This window comes from Peromyscus leucopus, chromosome 5 (genome assembly GCF_004664715.2).
Source record: "Peromyscus leucopus breed LL Stock chromosome 5, UCI_PerLeu_2.1, whole genome shotgun sequence".
Classification (NCBI taxonomy): Eukaryota; Metazoa; Chordata; class Mammalia; order Rodentia; family Cricetidae; genus Peromyscus; species Peromyscus leucopus.
The window spans coordinates 82,403,849-82,421,696 of NC_051067.1; the positions used below are offsets into that span (position 1 = coordinate 82,403,849).

Genomic DNA, 17,848 nt, shown 5'->3' on the forward strand with positions numbered 1-17,848 from the left:
AGCAATTTAAAAGAAGATATGTAAGTAGACAGTCTCCTTTGCTTGGATTTATTTAATGTGGTGGCCTTTAAAAAAATAGTTTCATGTTTGTTAACAACAGATGTAAAGGAATAGCATGGAAGACTGACAACGTTAAAAATGTGCTTGAGCCAGCACATACCTCCATCTTAGGACTGGGAGTGAAAGCAGGAAGATCAGGAACTCAAGGTCAACCTCCACCACGAGAGTTGGAGGCCAGCCTAGACTACATGAAACCCCTTCAAACAAAACAAAACCAAACAACCAAGCAAAAAAACACGTGCTTACATGTAGGATAACTCAGAAAAATACAGTTTATGGATGGAATCTACTGTATAATAAAAACACAAAAACTATATGTAGTTACTGTCAGTAAGGAAATTTACATACTTAAGAAAATTAAAATTCTGACATTATCCAGAAAAAAGCAGGTTTATTATTCTAATTGTTATAAATCTGGTTTTTAAATTTTGTTCTGCAAACTTTGAGGTTGTTTGTTTGTTTGTTTAATGTTTGTTTTGTTTGTTTGGGACAGGTCCTTTTTTATGCAGTCCTGGCTGGTCTGGAATTCACTATATAGACCAGACTGGGCTTAAACTTATGGTCCTGCCTTTGCTTCTTGAGAACTGTGATTATGAACATATATGACACCAAACCAGGCTAACTATTTTTCCTAACTAGAAGTACTTTTTGTAATTGTTATGAGATTTAGCTGCTGGAACTTGATCATGATAACATTTTGACTTGCATCAGTACTTTACATCTATCTCTACATTATATTAAAAATTCACATATACATGAAAGTGAAAGAAACAGCCAATACTTTGTTTCTGCCCCATTTTACCGCTCACAACCATATGCTAATGTACTTTTGACCCCATTTGGAACTATTGATGAAGGAAGAATAGGAAAAAATGTCTGTATGTCAGGGTCTCATGTAGCTGAAACCGACCTCAACCTTCTAAGTAGTCACGGATGATGTTGAACTCGTGATGTTCCTGCCTCCACTCCCACGTGTTAGGAGTATAGGCATAAACTTTTGTCTCATGGTGGATTCAAAAGCACATGGCCCACATCTGCACTGTGCTAGCTGGGTATTTTGGGGCATAATTGTATATTAGACATGGACAGCACACACAGGTTGTTACCTTCAAATAGATCAATCAGATGAGTTCACTTTGCCTCTTGCAAAATACTAATAGCTCTGCTCTGGAAGCACAAATTTATTTTGAAGTCTTGACCAATTTCTCATACTTGGAGAGAGGGGAGTTTGTGAGTCAGAGGTTCAGTGAACTTCTGATAGCTCACCAAGACCCACAGTACCAACGGTAAGATCTCTTTAGCCTTCCAGTAGAGGCCACAGTTTGTGAGTGGTTCTTGTAACCAGTTGTTGCCTGTGATTTCCCACTAGTGGATCTGTGGACAGTTTGCTTTGTATGAACCACAAGATAGAGACTTCTCATTTACTCCTCCTGCTGGAACTTGGCAAGCTACAAGTGGCATTGCTATAAGAGAGTGGTGGTGGTACAGTGGTGGCTATAAATACCTCACACTGTCCCATTCCCAACTGTTTTAAAAGTTTAAGGAGGGGGTGGAGTGTCAGTGATGATGGGGGCATTCCTGCATGGGCACCAGCTGGGAGACATCTCTAGCTCAGAATGTACTTCTGTGTATATCTTTGGCAAGTTGATTTGAGAAAACAGATTCCAGAGTTCCTAAGACTTTATGGTTTGATTTTATAGATCTTCTGCGATACCAGCTTATTCTGGCAATATAGAATAAAGAAGACAGTATCTATACACCTCAACAATTTCCACCAATAGCTAGCTAGGTTCACTGAAGTTCAAGGATGATTACTTTTCCATTATATTTCACGGTCCACTTTATTCTTAAACTTGATTATTATTAACACTGAACAGTCCACATTTCTGTGGCTTCTTCCAAAGTCATACTTTTCAGATGGCCTTTATATGCCTTGAATTTAGAAGCATTTTATTTTTGTTTTTCCAATTTATTTGGTAGTGAGCAATTTACAAAGCATTCTGGGAATTTGGGTGTGCACACGGTCCTGTGAACCCATGCATAGTCTGAGTGCATTTCCTTTCTCATCTGCTTCCTCATATGAAAAACAATAAGAAAATTGGTCTGTAGAATCTAATACTTAGATAGGACTTTATGAATTGTATATGGTATGGTAGCTAATTTTATGTATTAGTTTGGCTAGGTTATAGTACCTAGTTTTGCTAAATACCAGTCTGGATGTTGCTTCAAAGGAGTAATTATTTATTTACATTTTTGAAACAGGGTCTTGGCCAGACACATGGCCATGATCCTAGCACTTGGAGCTGAGACAGGAGGATCACAAATTAAGACTAGCCTGAGTTACAGAGTGAGGCTATGTTAGAAATGGACTCTGTGTTGCCAAAGCTGGACTTGGACTTGAACTTACCATGTAGCCCAGGTTGGCCTTAAACTCATTATTGTCCTGCCTCAGCTTCTAGAGTAGTTAAGAGAAGCATTTTATATGTATGTTATAAAAGCCTATATTGTAGCTATATCTTTCAAATCTTTTTATAATCTCTAGTCATGACAGCTTTAATCATAGATATTACTAATGGAATTATATATTACCAGTAGATGCTAGGTAAAGCTAACCTTTTTTGGGGGCAAACTTTAAGGTATAGGCATATGTTCATAAATAAAAATTCTATTATACTCTAGTATATTATATAGTTATCTCCAGTTATGTCTCACAAATATGGAACTTTTCTTTGTAATTTTATAAACTGGCTATGTGTTTTGCTATGTGTATATTTGAACATATATATTTAATTATATACATGTATATGATCAAGTTAAAACATAGCTGTTTAAATATATAGTTATGTAGCTGGAAGTTTTCCTGTGTCCCACCTGGTCCTGCAGCCACTCAGACCCAAGTAAACACACAGAGGCTTATATCAATTATGAATTGCATGGCCATGGCCAATGGCTCAATTTTCTTGCTAGCTAGCTCCTATAACTAAACTCAGCCCGTTTCTATTAATCTATATGTCACCCTGTGTGCCATTACATGCTGCTCCCTGGATGGTGGGATGGCATGTCCTCTGCCTCTGCTTTCTTCTTCTTGTCTCTCTCTTGGATTTCTTGACTAGCTATATCCTGACTCACCATAGGCTAGAGCAGCTTATTTATTAACCAATCATAGCAACACACATTCACAGCATACAGAAAGATAACCCACAGCATAGTTGTTAAAATTTGATCATTTATATATATGTGTGTGATCAAATTAAATAGTTGTGATCAGATTAAAGCAATTATTATAAAGCCCCAAAGGTAATGATTTATATGACACTTCTGCATTGAATATATATTGCTAATAAAAAAGAAATCAATGAACAAGAGGGTGAGGGAGATGGTTCAACTGGTAAAGAGCTTGCTTTGTATGAGAACCTGATTTTTATTCCTAGCTCCTGTGACAGTGTGGTGTCACGGGCTTGTTACCTCAGTACTAAGCTGGTGACAGGTGGATGCTGTCACCGGAGGCTGCTGGCCAGCCATCCTAGCTTAATTGTGATCTCCAGGTTCCAGTGAGAGACCATGTTTTAACAATAGGTATATATCTGCTGAGGGACAACTTCTGAGGTTGATCCCTGGCTTCCACACACATAAGCACACACTTACACAGGTCCCCACACACATGTGTGCCCATAAATAATTTGAACATACACACATACAAACACTCCACAAACAAAAAAGATTTAAAAGTCAATAAATAAACTTCATTTGGGGAAATAAAAAAAATGTTAACATTGGCTTATATGTGTTTCTAGTATAGCTTCTGTACCCCTTTATTCTAAATTTTTTCCCCAGGAGTTCTTCCTGGAAGTTTTACTGCCCATTAGACAGTCACTTGAGGGCCGTTTGGTTGCTGTTAATGGTGGGAAATATAAGGTTACGGGGTCAGTCACAGCACCAAATGAGCCCCAGATCAAGTCCACTGAACTTAGTGCAATCAAGTGTACAGCTCCATACAGCAAATACTTCTGCCACTTGAAATAGTAATACCGCCATCTTTGAGAAGAAAGTATGGGTTTCCTTCATTCATCCGCAAAGTATAGAGTGTCTGTTCAAAGCATTTTCTATCTATATGTTAATGAAATTTATGTTTTAGACATTGTAACTCTTTGTGATGAAAACATGTTAGATTAGATAATCTTATATTACTTTTTAGGACATGTTCCCGAGATCCAACTCAGGCTATTGCTAACAGACTGAAAGAAATGTATGAAATATATTCTCAGCATTCCCAGCCAGATGAGGATTTTAGTGCTAAAGGTAAGATTTACTATTTTCCAGACTACACCTAACCTAGACATCTGATGACGAGGAGTCAGAAAGACAATTTATTTATAAGCTGAAGGCTATGGTGCAACTGTCCATCTTGTCTGTCAGGAAAGTGATTTCTGGGCCCTTTTCAGAAACAGAAAGTTTAGTCTAACTTCTTTATTATGCTGGACTTTTAGTACTTTTTGATTTTTAAGTTTTCATTTGTAAGCTGGAAATAAAATATAAATATCTGGATTCTTCAACATAGGAGAAACAAACCCTGAAACTGCATAGCTTGAGTCTCCCTTCTCTGAAGTACATGGGACCACAAGTATTTTGGTGATTTTCAGCTTTAGATCGTTACATATACAAGACAAAATATTTTGGACATGGAACTCAAATCTAAAGACAAAAGTAGTTTATGTTTCATGTATACTGTATATAGTCTAATCCTTTTATATCACCTTTTTAGTGCACTTATATCTGACTGGCACATCTTGTGGCATGATGCTGATTTTCAAAAGGTTTCAGATTTTGGATTTTTGCTTTGGCAGTTCTCAGTCTATAGCTGGAACAGGCCTAAAGCTGGCCTGGGAATTTCTTCATGTCATGAATCAGAACCAAGTATACTAGAATAATAAACCAGTTGTATACCAGTTAATATAGAATGAATTAGTTAGCTCTTGTTCCTGTAAAGACCTAAGATAATTCTAAAACAAAAAGTTTATTCAGCTCCTGGTTTGCAAGTTTCAGCTTATGACTGAGTAGTCCAGTTGTTTTGACCTCTGTGAGGTGAATTGTCATGGCAGGGACAATGAGGTGGTACCCACTCATCAAGCGTCCAGAAGCAAGAACAATACAAGGAACCTACAATCCCTTTAGAGGTCATGCCTCTGGTGACTTAAGAACCTCTCTTGATGCTGGGCAGTGGTGGCGCATGCCTTTAATCCCAGCACTTGGGAGGCAAAGCCAAGTAGATCTTTGTGAGTTCAAGGCCAGCCTGGGCTACAGAGTGAGTTCCAGGAAAGGTGCAAAGCTACACAGAGAAACCCTGTCTTGAAAAACAAACAAAGAAAGAAAGAAAGCAGAAAAGAAAAAAGAAAAAAAGAACCTCTCTTGAGGCCCCACCTCTTAAAGGTCCCACTACCTTCCAACAGTGTCACTGTGGGTACCAAATCTTAAACATGTAGGTCTTTGAAGAACTTCCAACCCTAAGCCATAGCAGCATAGAACTGTTGTGTTCAAAATGATAAAGTGTGGGCATCTAATGTAGAGACGGTGATAAAGTGTGTGCGTCTGATGCGGAGATACTAAGTTCTTTATGTGCTGCTTTCCTGTTAGTTTTAGAAAATATGAAAATGTTAACATGAAAGATATTAAAGATGCCAACTGGGGAGTTCACATTTATTTTTTATTTTTATTTATTTTTTTTCTAAAGATTTATTTATTATGTATACAGTGTTCGGTCTGCATGCCAGAAGAGGGCGCCAGATCTCATTAAAGATGGTTGTGAGCTACCATGTGGTTGCTGGGAATTGAACTCAGGACCTCTGGAAAAGTAGCTAGTGCTCTTAACTGCTGAGCCATCTCTCCAGCCCCGAGTTCACATTTATAATCCCAGTACTTGGGAGGCTGTGGCAGGACTAGTGATTAGAGTTAAGGCCATCCTGGGCTACAGAGTGAGCCCCAATGCAGGGAAAAGGGATACTGAGAAATTTTTAGGGATAATTGAAACATCAACTATAGAAAATATGGATTTGGGCAAGAGAGATTCTGAACCTGCGGGTTGAGCCCCTTTGGGATTCAGGTGACCTTTTTGTAGGGGTTGCATATCAGATATTTACATTATGATTCGCAACAGTAGTGAAATTACAGTTAAGAAGTAGCAACAAAAATGATTTTCCTCACCACAACATGAACTGTATTAAAGGGTCACAGCATTCGGAAGGTTGAGAACCACTGGCTTAGCAGTTAAGAGTACTGGCTGTTCTTCCAGAAGACCTAGGTTTAATCCCTAGCACCCACACAGTGGCTCACAAACATCTGTAACTCCAGTCCCAGGGGATCTGCTGCCCTTTTCTTGCCTCTTGGGCAACCAGGCACACATATGGCACACAGACATACATGCAAGCAAAACATCCATATACATTAAATAAGTAAAATTAATTAAAATAAAAGAAAGTATGGATTTGGTTTTTAGATTTTATTTAGTGGCTAGAGAAGGGAAGGATGAGTCTTTTCCATGATATTTACTTAATTTGTATTTAATTTTTGTGATTTTTTTTATTTTGACAGAAATTGCCAACAAATATTTTCGTTTCGCAGAAATGCTTTACTATAAAGTATTAGAGTCTGTTATTGAGCAGGAACAAAAAAGATTGGGAGACATGGATTTATCTGTGAGTACAATAGTAATATATTGATCACCACAGTAAGACATAGCTTCGTCCCTACCCTGCTGCCCCCAACAAAAGGCCATTATAAAGAAATGATGTGTTCTTTAGGGAATAAGATTAGCACCTAAGGAAACTTGTATGTGGAGCCCTCTGACCCTGTCCTAACAATGGAAGGTATGTGGAGTGGAATAAAGGAGGGATTCTCATTGCAGCAGGTCATGCATTATAACACTGATTTTAGACTAGGAGGACTCTATAGATTTAGTAATTGCTTCTTTATTGTTGAGATAAAATACAACAACCAAAGCAACTTATAGAAGAAAGAGTTTATTTGGGCTAACAGTTCGAGAGGGCTAGTTCCAAGATGGCTGAGTGAAGGCATACTGACAGGAACAGGAAGCTGAAGGCTCACCTCTTCAACAGCAAGCACAAGGCAGAGAGAGCAAACTGGGATCGGTGTGAAGCTTTGAAACTGTCAGGCCCGCCTTCAGTGACATACTTGGTTCAATGAGGCCACACTTCCTAAATCTTTCCCAATCAGTACCACCAAATAGAGACCAAGTATTCCAACCACAGAGTGGATGAGTGACATTCTCATTCATACCTACCACAGTAGTCAAGTATTAAAATACTCAGATTTGACCTTAGCAGGGTTGTTTAATAACATGGAGTTTTTATACAAGCCTGATAGAAGAAAACATAGTATAGATATATACAAGCCTGATAGAAGAAAACATTGATTGTCAACTAGATGGGACTTCAACATAAGTATTCAACCATTCTTCTTTGGCTAAGATGGTGATTTTTCTTATATTTTCTAAGGAAGAAATGTAAATAGCTAGACATCATGGCCTACTCCTTTAATCCTACCTGATTTGGAGGCTGAAGCAGGAGAATCACAATTTCAGGTCTTGCCTGGGCTTCATAACAAGTTTGAGGGCATCCTGTGCAACTTTGTGAGGCCATGCCTAAAATTAAAATTAGACAACAAAACCCCAAAGAAGGGCTGGGGATGAATTTCATTTCATTGTGACTGCTTAGCATTGCAAGGTCTTGGGGACTATCATTTTTAAAAAAATTTTTTTCCAAAATGATCTTTAATAAACCAATACAATGCCTTGTAAATGCAAGTGTCTTACAATTGTACATAATATTTATGTGGCAATTAAAAATAATCTCTTACAAAGATAAAGCTAGGGAAAACTAGAACTGTTCAGTTTGAAAAATTAAGGCTAGGAACATGAAATGTGAGAAATGTAAAAATACTATAGTACTTTCATGGTTGTCTACATTTAATTCACATTGATTTAAAAAATCTTTACAATTAAGAGTGCTAATTTTGTGCTGGGTGGTGCTGGCATACACCTGTAATTCTAGCACTTGGGAGGCAGAAGCAGGCAGATCTCTGAGTTTGAGGCCAGTCTGGTGTACAGATTAAGTTTGAGGAAAGCAGGGGCTACACAGAGGAACCCTGTCTCCAACAACAACAAAAAAGAGAAAGAAAAAAAAGAGTAAACTGGGCGGTGGTGGCTTATTCCTTAAATCCCAGCAACCGGGAAGCAGAGGCAGGTGGATCTTTGTGAGTTCGGGGCCAGCCTGGGCTACAGAGTGAGTTCCAGGAAAGGCGCAAAGCTACACAGAGAAACCCTGTCTCGGAAAACAAAAAAAAAAAAAAAAAAAAAAAGAAAGAAAGAAAGAAAAAAGAGATGACTCAGCAGCTAAAAGCATTGGCTGCTTTTGCAGAGGACGTGGGTTCAATTCCTAGCACCCACATGCCAACCACTGTTTAACTCTAGTCCCAGGATATCTCATGCCCTCCACAGGCACTAGAGTGCCAGAGAGTGGAACACAGAAAACATGTAGGTGAAACACTCAGACAAAAAAAAAAAAAAAATACAATTTTTAAAAAGAGCTAATTTTTAAAATGACATTTTTCAAGTTATAAAATTGGCCAGTAATTAGTTTGAATTCCTTGTAACTGTTTACATTTAGCCCTTTTTTCTTTTGTTAAAATTTGAGACAAGGTCTTACTATGTAGTCCATGTAGACCTTGAACTTAGTATAACCCACACTGGCCTTAAATTTCTAATCTTCCTGCCCCAGTTTCCCAATTGCTGAGATTACAGTGGCATATTACTATGCTTGACTTATATTTCTTTTTTGGTTTGTTTTTAACTTTTTTTTTGGCTTTTATTTTATGTGTATGAGTGTTTTGCCTGCATGCTTATGTATATGCACCATGTGTATGCCTGCTACCCTCAAAGATCAGAAAGGGTGTTGGAATCTCTGAAAGTGGAGTTACAGATGGTTGTGAGCCACCATGTGGGTGCTGGCCACTGAACCCAGGTCTCTGCAACACTAACAAGTGCTCTTGATGTATATTACATGGCTGTATGCACTAAGGGGCCGCTTTATAACTTAACTTTCTGTGTGAAACACACACACTGAATAGCATATAAGCCATGGCTACAATTTGGGGACTAATATTAAGTAGGTACCTTTATGTTCATCTAAATAATTTTTTTAAATGTTTTTATTATGGTGAAAGATACTTAAAGCATTTTTAATCATCTTGAAGGTTACAATCCATCTACATTAACAGTGGTTTGTAGCCATTATCCCCACCATCTTCCTTCCACCCATTAAACACGAATTTTCCATTCAGCCTTCTCCCTGGCCCTCTGTGTACTGTCTTCCAGCTTTTTAGGTTTACCTCTTCTGGGTTCCTCACATAGTTGGAATCATATTTGTCCTTTTGTGTTTGACTTAAGTTTGCTCTCACTGTTTAGCTATGTTCTAGCAAGTTTTACAGCGTCTTTCCTTGTGTTTAAACCTTTTGTGTGACTTATTTGTTGATAGACACTGGGATCATTCTGCCTTTGGCTGTTGTGAACAATGCTGCTATGAATGCTGGTTTGTAGGCGTCTGTCTGGAGTGCTTGCCTTTGGTCCTTTAGGGTTCTTTATTACTAGAATTAGAATTGGTGTAACATACCATAGTTCTGGAGACTGGACCCAGAATCTCACTTAGATGAGGCAAGTGTTCTGCCACAGAGCTACATCCCTAACCTCATATAGTAATTTTATGTTTAACTTCCTAGAGCCATCATATTGTTCTCCATAGCAGCATTTTATGTTTTATGTTCCCACCAGCAATACATAGGGTTGCAGTTTTCTCATATTCAAAAGACTTGCTTATCATTTTTAAATACCTTTTAAAAAGTATTTCATAGCATAAGTTTTTAGAAATTCTTATATATTCCTTTAATCTATATTTTAATAAAAAGATAAATGCATTTAAACTAATGATATGAAATGTGTTTTTAGTGTCGGCTACTGTTTCTAAATGTTACTTTGTTTTATAGGGTGTTCTGGAACAAGATGCATTCCATAGGTCACTCTTGGCCTGCTGCCTTGAGGTTGTCACTTTTTCCTATAAGCCTCCTGGGAATTTTCCATTTATTGCTGAAATATTTGATGTACCACATTATCATTTTTATAAGGTATTTGAAAATTATACTGATGATTATGAAGGAGACCAACCTCTTGCTAACACCTTGTTTACATTAAACTTATAAATCCATCCTATTAAATATTTAATAATCTCTATGTAGGGAACAAAGGAGAAACAGTCATAAGACCTATATAAATTCTTGTAATATACAATAGTGTGGCAGATCCCTTTTGGCTGAAACATTCATCTGATTTCTACCATCTGCCAAAGGGCTGCAGAATACTGTGATTGAAGAGCTAAAAGGGGGCTAGATGTAGTGGGTTACACCTATAAGCCAGTACTCGGAAAGCTTAGGTAGGAGAATTGCAAGCTTGATCTGGGCTACATAGCAAGGGTTGTCTCAGAAAGGAAGGGCAGAAGAGAGGCAAGGGGGAGGGTAAGAAGAGGGGGTCCTGGGACTGGAGAGACAGCTCAGCAGTGAAGAACACTTCCTGCTCTTTCAGAGGACCTTCGTTCAGTTTCCAGCACCCATGTCAACTCCAGGCTCAGAGGACCTGAGACCCTCTTCTGGCTTCCTTCCCATCCATACACAGGGCATAAAGACACGCATGTGACTTAAAAATCAATCTTTCTAAAAGAGCAGCATTCACGTCACTAATTTGTGTATCTTGTTCATCAGTCTTTCTTATTTGTGAAAGATTAGTATTGAAGATAGCTTCAGAAAAAATTTAGTTCTGTATAATCCTACTTATTTACTCTTGAAAGAGGGTATCATCTAGCCCAGGCTGGCATCAAACTCAAGGATAACTTGAAACTTTTGATTCTTTTGCCTCTACTTCCTGAGTACTAGGATTACAGGCAAGAGCCCCCACACTCGGCTTGTGTTCAGAGATTTTTAATACTATTTTTGTATTATTGATACTGGAAAGTGAGCCCATGGCCTTCAGCCTACAAGCACATACTCTGCCTCTGAATTATATATCCAAATTTTAATATAAAAATTTAAGAGTACTGTTTTCAGGCTTAATGTATGAAGTGTATTTTTGGTCTATAAATTTTGAAATATACAATTGTACAAAATATTTTATATTCATATGTGTAGATTATTTACAGAGATTATAAAAGGAAGATCAGCTTGCTACATGTGGTATTGCATTATTAAACTTGTCATTTCTGATAAATTTTGTGACTATTTTAAAAAGCATTTAGACATTTCATTTTAATTTTATACTCATAAGATCATAGCAATTATTACTCAGTTAAACAGGGAATTTTCTTTATTTCAGGTAATAGAAATATTTATTAGAGCAGAAGATGGTCTTTGCAGAGAAGTGGTCAAACACCTCAATCAGATTGAAGAACAAATTTTAGATCATTTGGCATGGAAAACAGAGTCCCCACTGTGGGACAGAATTAGAGATAATGAAAACAGAGTCCCTACGTGTGAAGAGGTTTGTGACAGTATCTTAACATCTGTTTGTAAGAGAAGCACATCAATATTGTTTACAGTCCCCATGCTACAGAGAGCAGTTTGAGCTGGGGTCTGCCCTTTGGGGGACAGGGGTTTGCAGTGTGGCTAATGGTTTTTTCCTGTATCAAAGAGGAAACAGAATCCAGTTCCTCGAGGAACCTGTAAATGCACTCAAGATTTCCATGACAGTAAAAATTGAGGCTGCTATTCTGACCTTTCAAATCAGTAAGGAACACTGGTTCAGATATAGTATTTAGTATCTGGTTTGAATCTTTTAAGACTGAGGATTTTAGTTTTAGTAATTTTATTAAGAAATAACTAATCAGAAAAAATTGTTTTCTTTTGCCTTAGACTATTACTGTATTTCTAGTGAAATGTTTTTTGACTATAAGATTTTGTGCAAACAATTCTTTATAGGTCATGCCACCTCAAAACCTAGAAAGAACAGATGAAATTTGTATTTCTGGCTCTCCCTTAACCCCAAGAAGGGTGAGTGAAGTACGCGCTGATGCTGGAGGACTTGGAAGAAGTAAGTTTAAAATACTAAGAGGAATGTTTTTGAGTCTTGAATCTAGATACTTAAAATTCATCTAAGCCTGTAAGTAAAGTTAATAGGCCATGCAGAGCAAAGAACAGTCAGTCTTTTAGGGACATACTGATCACTTAACAATGCTTCTTTCTGGGCAAGAGGGTTAGGACAAGGTCTGGTGTAGTCCAGGCTGGCCTTGAACTTGCTATGTGACCAGTGATGACCCTGAACTCCTGACTGTTCACTTTCCAAATGCTGGATTCCAGGTGTGTACCAGTACACCTACCTTAAATATGCTTTTAAGGACTATTAAGAACATAAAAATTTTTTTGAGAGAGGGTTTGGTTATATAGACCAGGCTGACCTTGAATTCTAGATCCTCCTGCCTCCACATCCCCGATACAAGGATTACAGGAGTGCATCACCGTGCCATGCTTACAGGTATCTTTTTAGAACACTTTACATTTAATTTGGTCTTCATTTGTAAGTGAATTTTCATCTGAAAACACACAAAAGGGCAGAAATGGGAAAAACTTACATTGCTAACTATAGAATTCTCAGTGAATTCTCTCATTCTTTCAAATATCTCTTCCTTTTTATGGTTTTGTTTTGTGTATTAGAGATAGGAGTCTCACTCTGTTGGCCAGGCTGATTTCCAATCCTTGGTCTTTCAGGCTCAAGGCTTGGCACAGCTGGGAATACAGGTGTGTACCAGCACACCTGACTCTTAAACATGGAGCTATGAGATCCAGTTAGGTCCAGATAAGCCATTGAGACAGGGTGACTCCATGGCTGGACCATGTTCAGCTTTGTCACTGGAGCTGTGCTACTTAGGTAAATGTGACGTCCCTGCTGGCCCAAGAAGTACAGAAAATACAGCCTAGGGTTTAGCTGGCACCTTAGATGACTGCCTAGGTGCAAGGTTTGTATTTATGTATGGGGGTCTGTTTTCTTTGAGATTCTTTTCTGTTTTCCACTTCGGTGCTGGAGATGGAAGCCAGGGCCTCCCAAATGCAAAGCACACATCCTGCTATTGAGTGCATGTCCAGCCCCACAGCTGTTTTCAGAGAACAGTTACATAGCAATTCCAGAGTGCTCTGAATCCACTGGAACCCTGCTGTTACTGCGTCAGTTTTATAATGTACTTGATAAGTACTCGCTATAAAAGGATCAGTTGTGAAGTCGTTTACTCTCAGTGCCTCCTCAGGAAACAGATGATACAGGTGTGGTGTACACTCCTGTACCCTCAGCACTTGGAAGGCTAAGTAGGAGGATCCTAACTTTAAGGCCAGTCTGCTTTAGCTACATAAGGAGACTCTGACTCAAAACAATAACAGAACCAAACTAACTCACTAATTAAATGCTTTATGAAATTTTCTCATTTAAAAATTGTTTTTAGATTTATGAGTGTTTCAACTGCATGAATGTCTATGCACCATGTATGTTCCTGGTGCCTGCAGAGGTCAGACAGTATTGGATCCTCTGTAACTGGAGTTATGGATGGTTGTGAGCCACCATGTGGGTGCTGAGAACCAAATCCAGGCCCTCAGCAACAGCAAGTGCTCTAAAGTGCTGAGCCATCTCTGGCCCTTTCTCATTCCTCAAAGAACTGCTTTCAGTCACACACAGCTGGTTTCAGATCTGATAAGCTGGTCTTTCTCAGACCCTTTTTTGTAGTTTTCACTTCCCAAGTCTGTGAATTAAAATTTGACATTAAACTTCTGTTTCTTGCACTTGCTACTTCTCTCTTTATGAATCTACGTGGTTGGGTCCACACTCTGTCCTAGTCTTTATGTCTTGTAACGCAGGGAATGTTAAGACACAGCTTTCAGGATTCACTCTCGTTGGTGTCTGTTATGATATCCCTACTTTTATTTTTAAATTTGAAAGAGCTACTATTATGCAGGTCTTATAGGTGGACCCGGGAGAAAAGAATACTTACATTTCAAAAATGCACACATTAGTAAGAATACTTAAAAATAAACTAAGCCATAATAGTTCTTGTTTAGAGTGACTAAGAAAAGAAAAAAAAGTTGTTCTGAGCACGGCAGTGCATTTCTTTAATCCTTGAACTTGGGAGGCAGGGGCCTCTGTGAGTTCGAGGCCAGCCTGTACTAAAGAGTGAGTTCTAGGACACCTAAAGCTACATAGACCTTGTCTCAAAAAAACAAAAAAAAAACAAAAAAAAAACGAACATTTAAGAAAGTGTTAATAGTTAAACAATACTGTATATATGTATTTAAAATGGCCAATGCTGATAGTACATTTTGCAACAATTTAAAAATTATTTAATATATAAGCCACTGAATTATATAACTTAAGTGGATGAAATGTATGGCACATGAATCATATCTCAATAAAGCTATTTAAAACTAAGTTTATTAAATCTAAACCATACATGTCTACCTTACTAAAGAATATGAAATGTTGGTAATCTTCCCTATGTGGAAAAGACAGAGGAATATTCATAGGAGCTGAGGGAGAATACTGCTGGATGACATGTCATCATGTCTCCTGGTCAGGTAATGTCTTTGTTAAAATTTGAGTATGGGGGGAAATTAAATAATTCCTTAAATTACCTCTACATCAAAGTATGGTAGAGGAGCCGGGCAGTGGTGGCGCACACCTTTAATCCCAGCACTCGGGAGGCAGAGGTAGGCAGATCTCTGTAAGTTCGAGGCCAGCCTGGGCTACAAAGTGAGTTCCAGGAAAAGTGCCAAAGCTACATAGAGAAACCCTGTCTTGAAAAAGCCAAGAAAAAAAAAGTATGGTAGAGGATGAAGTGGTGGGGAACGAGGTGATGGGGGATGAGGTGGTCGAGGACAAGGTGGTGGAAAAACCAGGTCCAGTTTGATTTGTGGGAAGGAAGACCAAGAGAATACTACCAGACAGAGGACATGTGCTTTGTGAAATGCTTTCTCTTGAATTTTCACTGGAGTAAATTATGGGTATACAATGACTTCTGTACATTTTATTTGCTTTAAAAATTATGAAGTATTTAAAACACTATATTTCCTTTTGAACAAGAGCTTAAATGGAAGTCAGATCTGTTTCTGTGTTAAATAGTCTGTTTCTTTTGATTGTAGGTATAACATCCCCAACCACATTATTTGAGAGGTACAGTTCCCCAACAGTCAGTACTACCAGAAGGCGACTATTTGAGAATGATAGCCCCTCTGAAGGAGGCACATCTGGGCGCATCCCCCCCCAACCCCTAGTCAATGCTGTTCCTGTGCAGAATGTATCTGGGGAGGCTGTTTCTGTCACACCAGTTCCTGGACAGACCTTGGTCACCATGGCAACAGCTACTGTCACAGCCAATAATGGACAAACAGTGACCATTCCTGTACAAGGTAAGGAAGGCAGAGTTAGGTATTGAATTCTCTGGCATTTTATGTCAGAAAGTCACTTAAGATTTTGAAAGAATGTCAGAAAAAAATTGCAAGGATGGAAGACGGAGAGGAAAGAAAGGGTAGCCTCGTGAACAGTTCTTTTCCTTTTTTGTAATAAACTAGGTATTGCCAATGAGAACGGAGGGATAACGTTCTTCCCGGTCCAAGTCAATGTTGGGGGCCAGGCCCAAGCGGTGACTGGCTCTCTCCAGCCCCTCAGTGCTCAAGCCCTGGCTGGAAGCCTGAGTTCCCAACAGGTGACAGGAACAACTTTGCAAGTCCCTGGTCAGGTGGCTGTTCAACAGATTGGTGGACAACAGCAGAAACAAGGCCAGCCTTTAACCAGCAGCATTAGAACCCGGAAGACGAGCTCGTTATCACTTTTCTTTAGAAAGGTAATTTTTCACATACCCTTCCTGGACTACAAGCTTGGGGAGTATAACTATGAAATAAGGTTTGAAATATTCTTATTTCTCTGTTAGGTTTATCACTTAGCAGGTGTCCGCCTTCGGGATCTTTGTGCAAAACTAGATATTTCAGATGAACTGAGGAAAAAGATTTGGACCTGTTTTGAATTCTCTCTAATCCAGTGTCCTGAACTGATGATGGACAGACATCTGGACCAGTTGTTAATGTGTGCCATTTATGTGATGGCAAAGGTGAGTGCAGACACAACTAGAGAGGCAGAGGGGCTGTTGGTCCTCGCAGTATCTCCCCACAAGACAGGAGGCTTTATTGTGATGAATAACCACTAGGCTCACAGGCCAAAGGAGTAACTTCTAGCCCCAAAGCCCTGCTTTTGGCTCCAGAACATTTTTTTTAAATTAATTATTTATTTTACATCCTGGCCAAGTTCCCCCTCCCTCCTCTCCCCTTAGTCTCCCCACCTTTCTTTTGCCCCCCACTCCCCATCACTTCACTCCTCTTCCATTTCTAGTCAGAAAAGGGCAGGCCTCCCATGGACAGCAACAGAACATGGTGTATCAAGTTACAGTGAGACTAAGCACCTTGCCATGTAGTATTAAGGCTGGGCTTAATACATGGGTAACCCAGTGTGAGGAATAGGGTCCCAAAAGCCAGTAAAAGAGTCAGAGACAGTCCTGCCCCACTGTTAGAGTCCATAAGAGGAACAAGCTCCACAACACTAACACAAAGCAGAGGACCTAGGTCAGTCCCATTCAGGCTCCCTGGTTGTCTCTATGAGCCCAGGTTAGTTGATTCTGAGAGCTTTCTTGTGGTGTCCTTGAACCTCTGGTTTCTACAATCCTTTCCCCTACTTTTCTGCAGGATTCCCCGAACTCGGCCTAATGTTTGGCTGTGCGTCTCTGCATCTGCTTCCATCAGTTGCTGGATGAGGCCTCTCTGATGACAATTGGGCTAGGCACCAATCTGGTCACAGGAGATGGCCAAGTTCAGGCTACATATCTGCTATTGCTAGGAGTCTTAGCTGGGGTCGTCCTTATAGATTCCTGGGAGATTCTCTTCTGCCAGGTTTTTACCTGACCCTGAAGTGCGCCCCCCCACCCCACTTCCAGTAGTCTCTTTCAGTACTCTCACTCTCTGCCCACCCCACAACCTGATTGCTCATGTTCCCATCCCCACCTGCCCTTAATCCACTCATGAAATCTCTGCTATTTGCCTTTCTCAGGAAGATTTGGGCATCCCCCCATGAGCCCTCCTTATTGCCTAGCCTCTCTGGGTCTGTGGATTGTAGCATATCAAAGGATAACTGTAGAATAAATTATCCTTTATTTTACAGCTAATATCTACCTATGAGTGAATACATACCATGTTTGTCTTTCTCAATCTAGATTACCTCACTCATGATAATCCAGAATATTTTTTAATAGCTATTCATTGAGACTTACATTCCCAAGTATATGCAGTCATCACATACTTAGTTTTAGAATAATCCATTTGATAGATATTGGGCAGTATTTTTACCCACCTATTAATGGGTTGTTTCTCTCTGAATAACCTGTGGAGGGCATTGTGGATGGGACTGATGTAGCTGCAGGCTTCTATTTCCTTCAGAGTGAATGCCTAGTTGTGGGTCATATGGGAACTGTTGTAGAAACACTGAGGAACTACCAGTCTACTTTTCAAAGTATGGTTCCATTTTATATTCCTACATACATATGAAGGTCGTATTTCCTCTAGTTTCTCATTAATACTTTAAAAAATGATTTATTAATGTTTGGAGGGGGTAGGGATTTTTTCATTGCCAAATTTGAGATCCGGAATTGTGAAGCTTTAC

General features: G+C 39.1%; 1 protein-coding gene across 3 annotated transcripts in view; it reads left to right on the plus strand.

Annotated features, from left to right (window-relative positions):
* Positions 1 to 17,848, plus strand: part of Rbl2 (RB transcriptional corepressor like 2) — a 52,622-nt gene that overhangs the window by 19,567 nt on the left and 15,207 nt on the right. For 2 of the 3 annotated variants that reach the window (XM_028871514.2, XM_028871515.2), the window contains 8 exons: positions 4,256 to 4,359; positions 6,646 to 6,749; positions 10,111 to 10,248; positions 11,486 to 11,650; positions 12,088 to 12,199; positions 15,286 to 15,552; positions 15,715 to 15,986; positions 16,074 to 16,250. In XM_028871514.2, coding sequence (XP_028727347.1) covers positions 4,256 to 4,359; positions 6,646 to 6,749; positions 10,111 to 10,248; positions 11,486 to 11,650; positions 12,088 to 12,199; positions 15,286 to 15,552; positions 15,715 to 15,986; positions 16,074 to 16,250 — 1,339 coding nt within the window. The remainder of the gene's footprint in view (positions 1 to 4,255; positions 4,360 to 6,645; positions 6,750 to 10,110; positions 10,249 to 11,485; positions 11,651 to 12,087; positions 12,200 to 15,285; positions 15,553 to 15,714; positions 15,987 to 16,073; positions 16,251 to 17,848) is intronic. The other variant, XM_037206081.1, reaches the window with a different exon arrangement.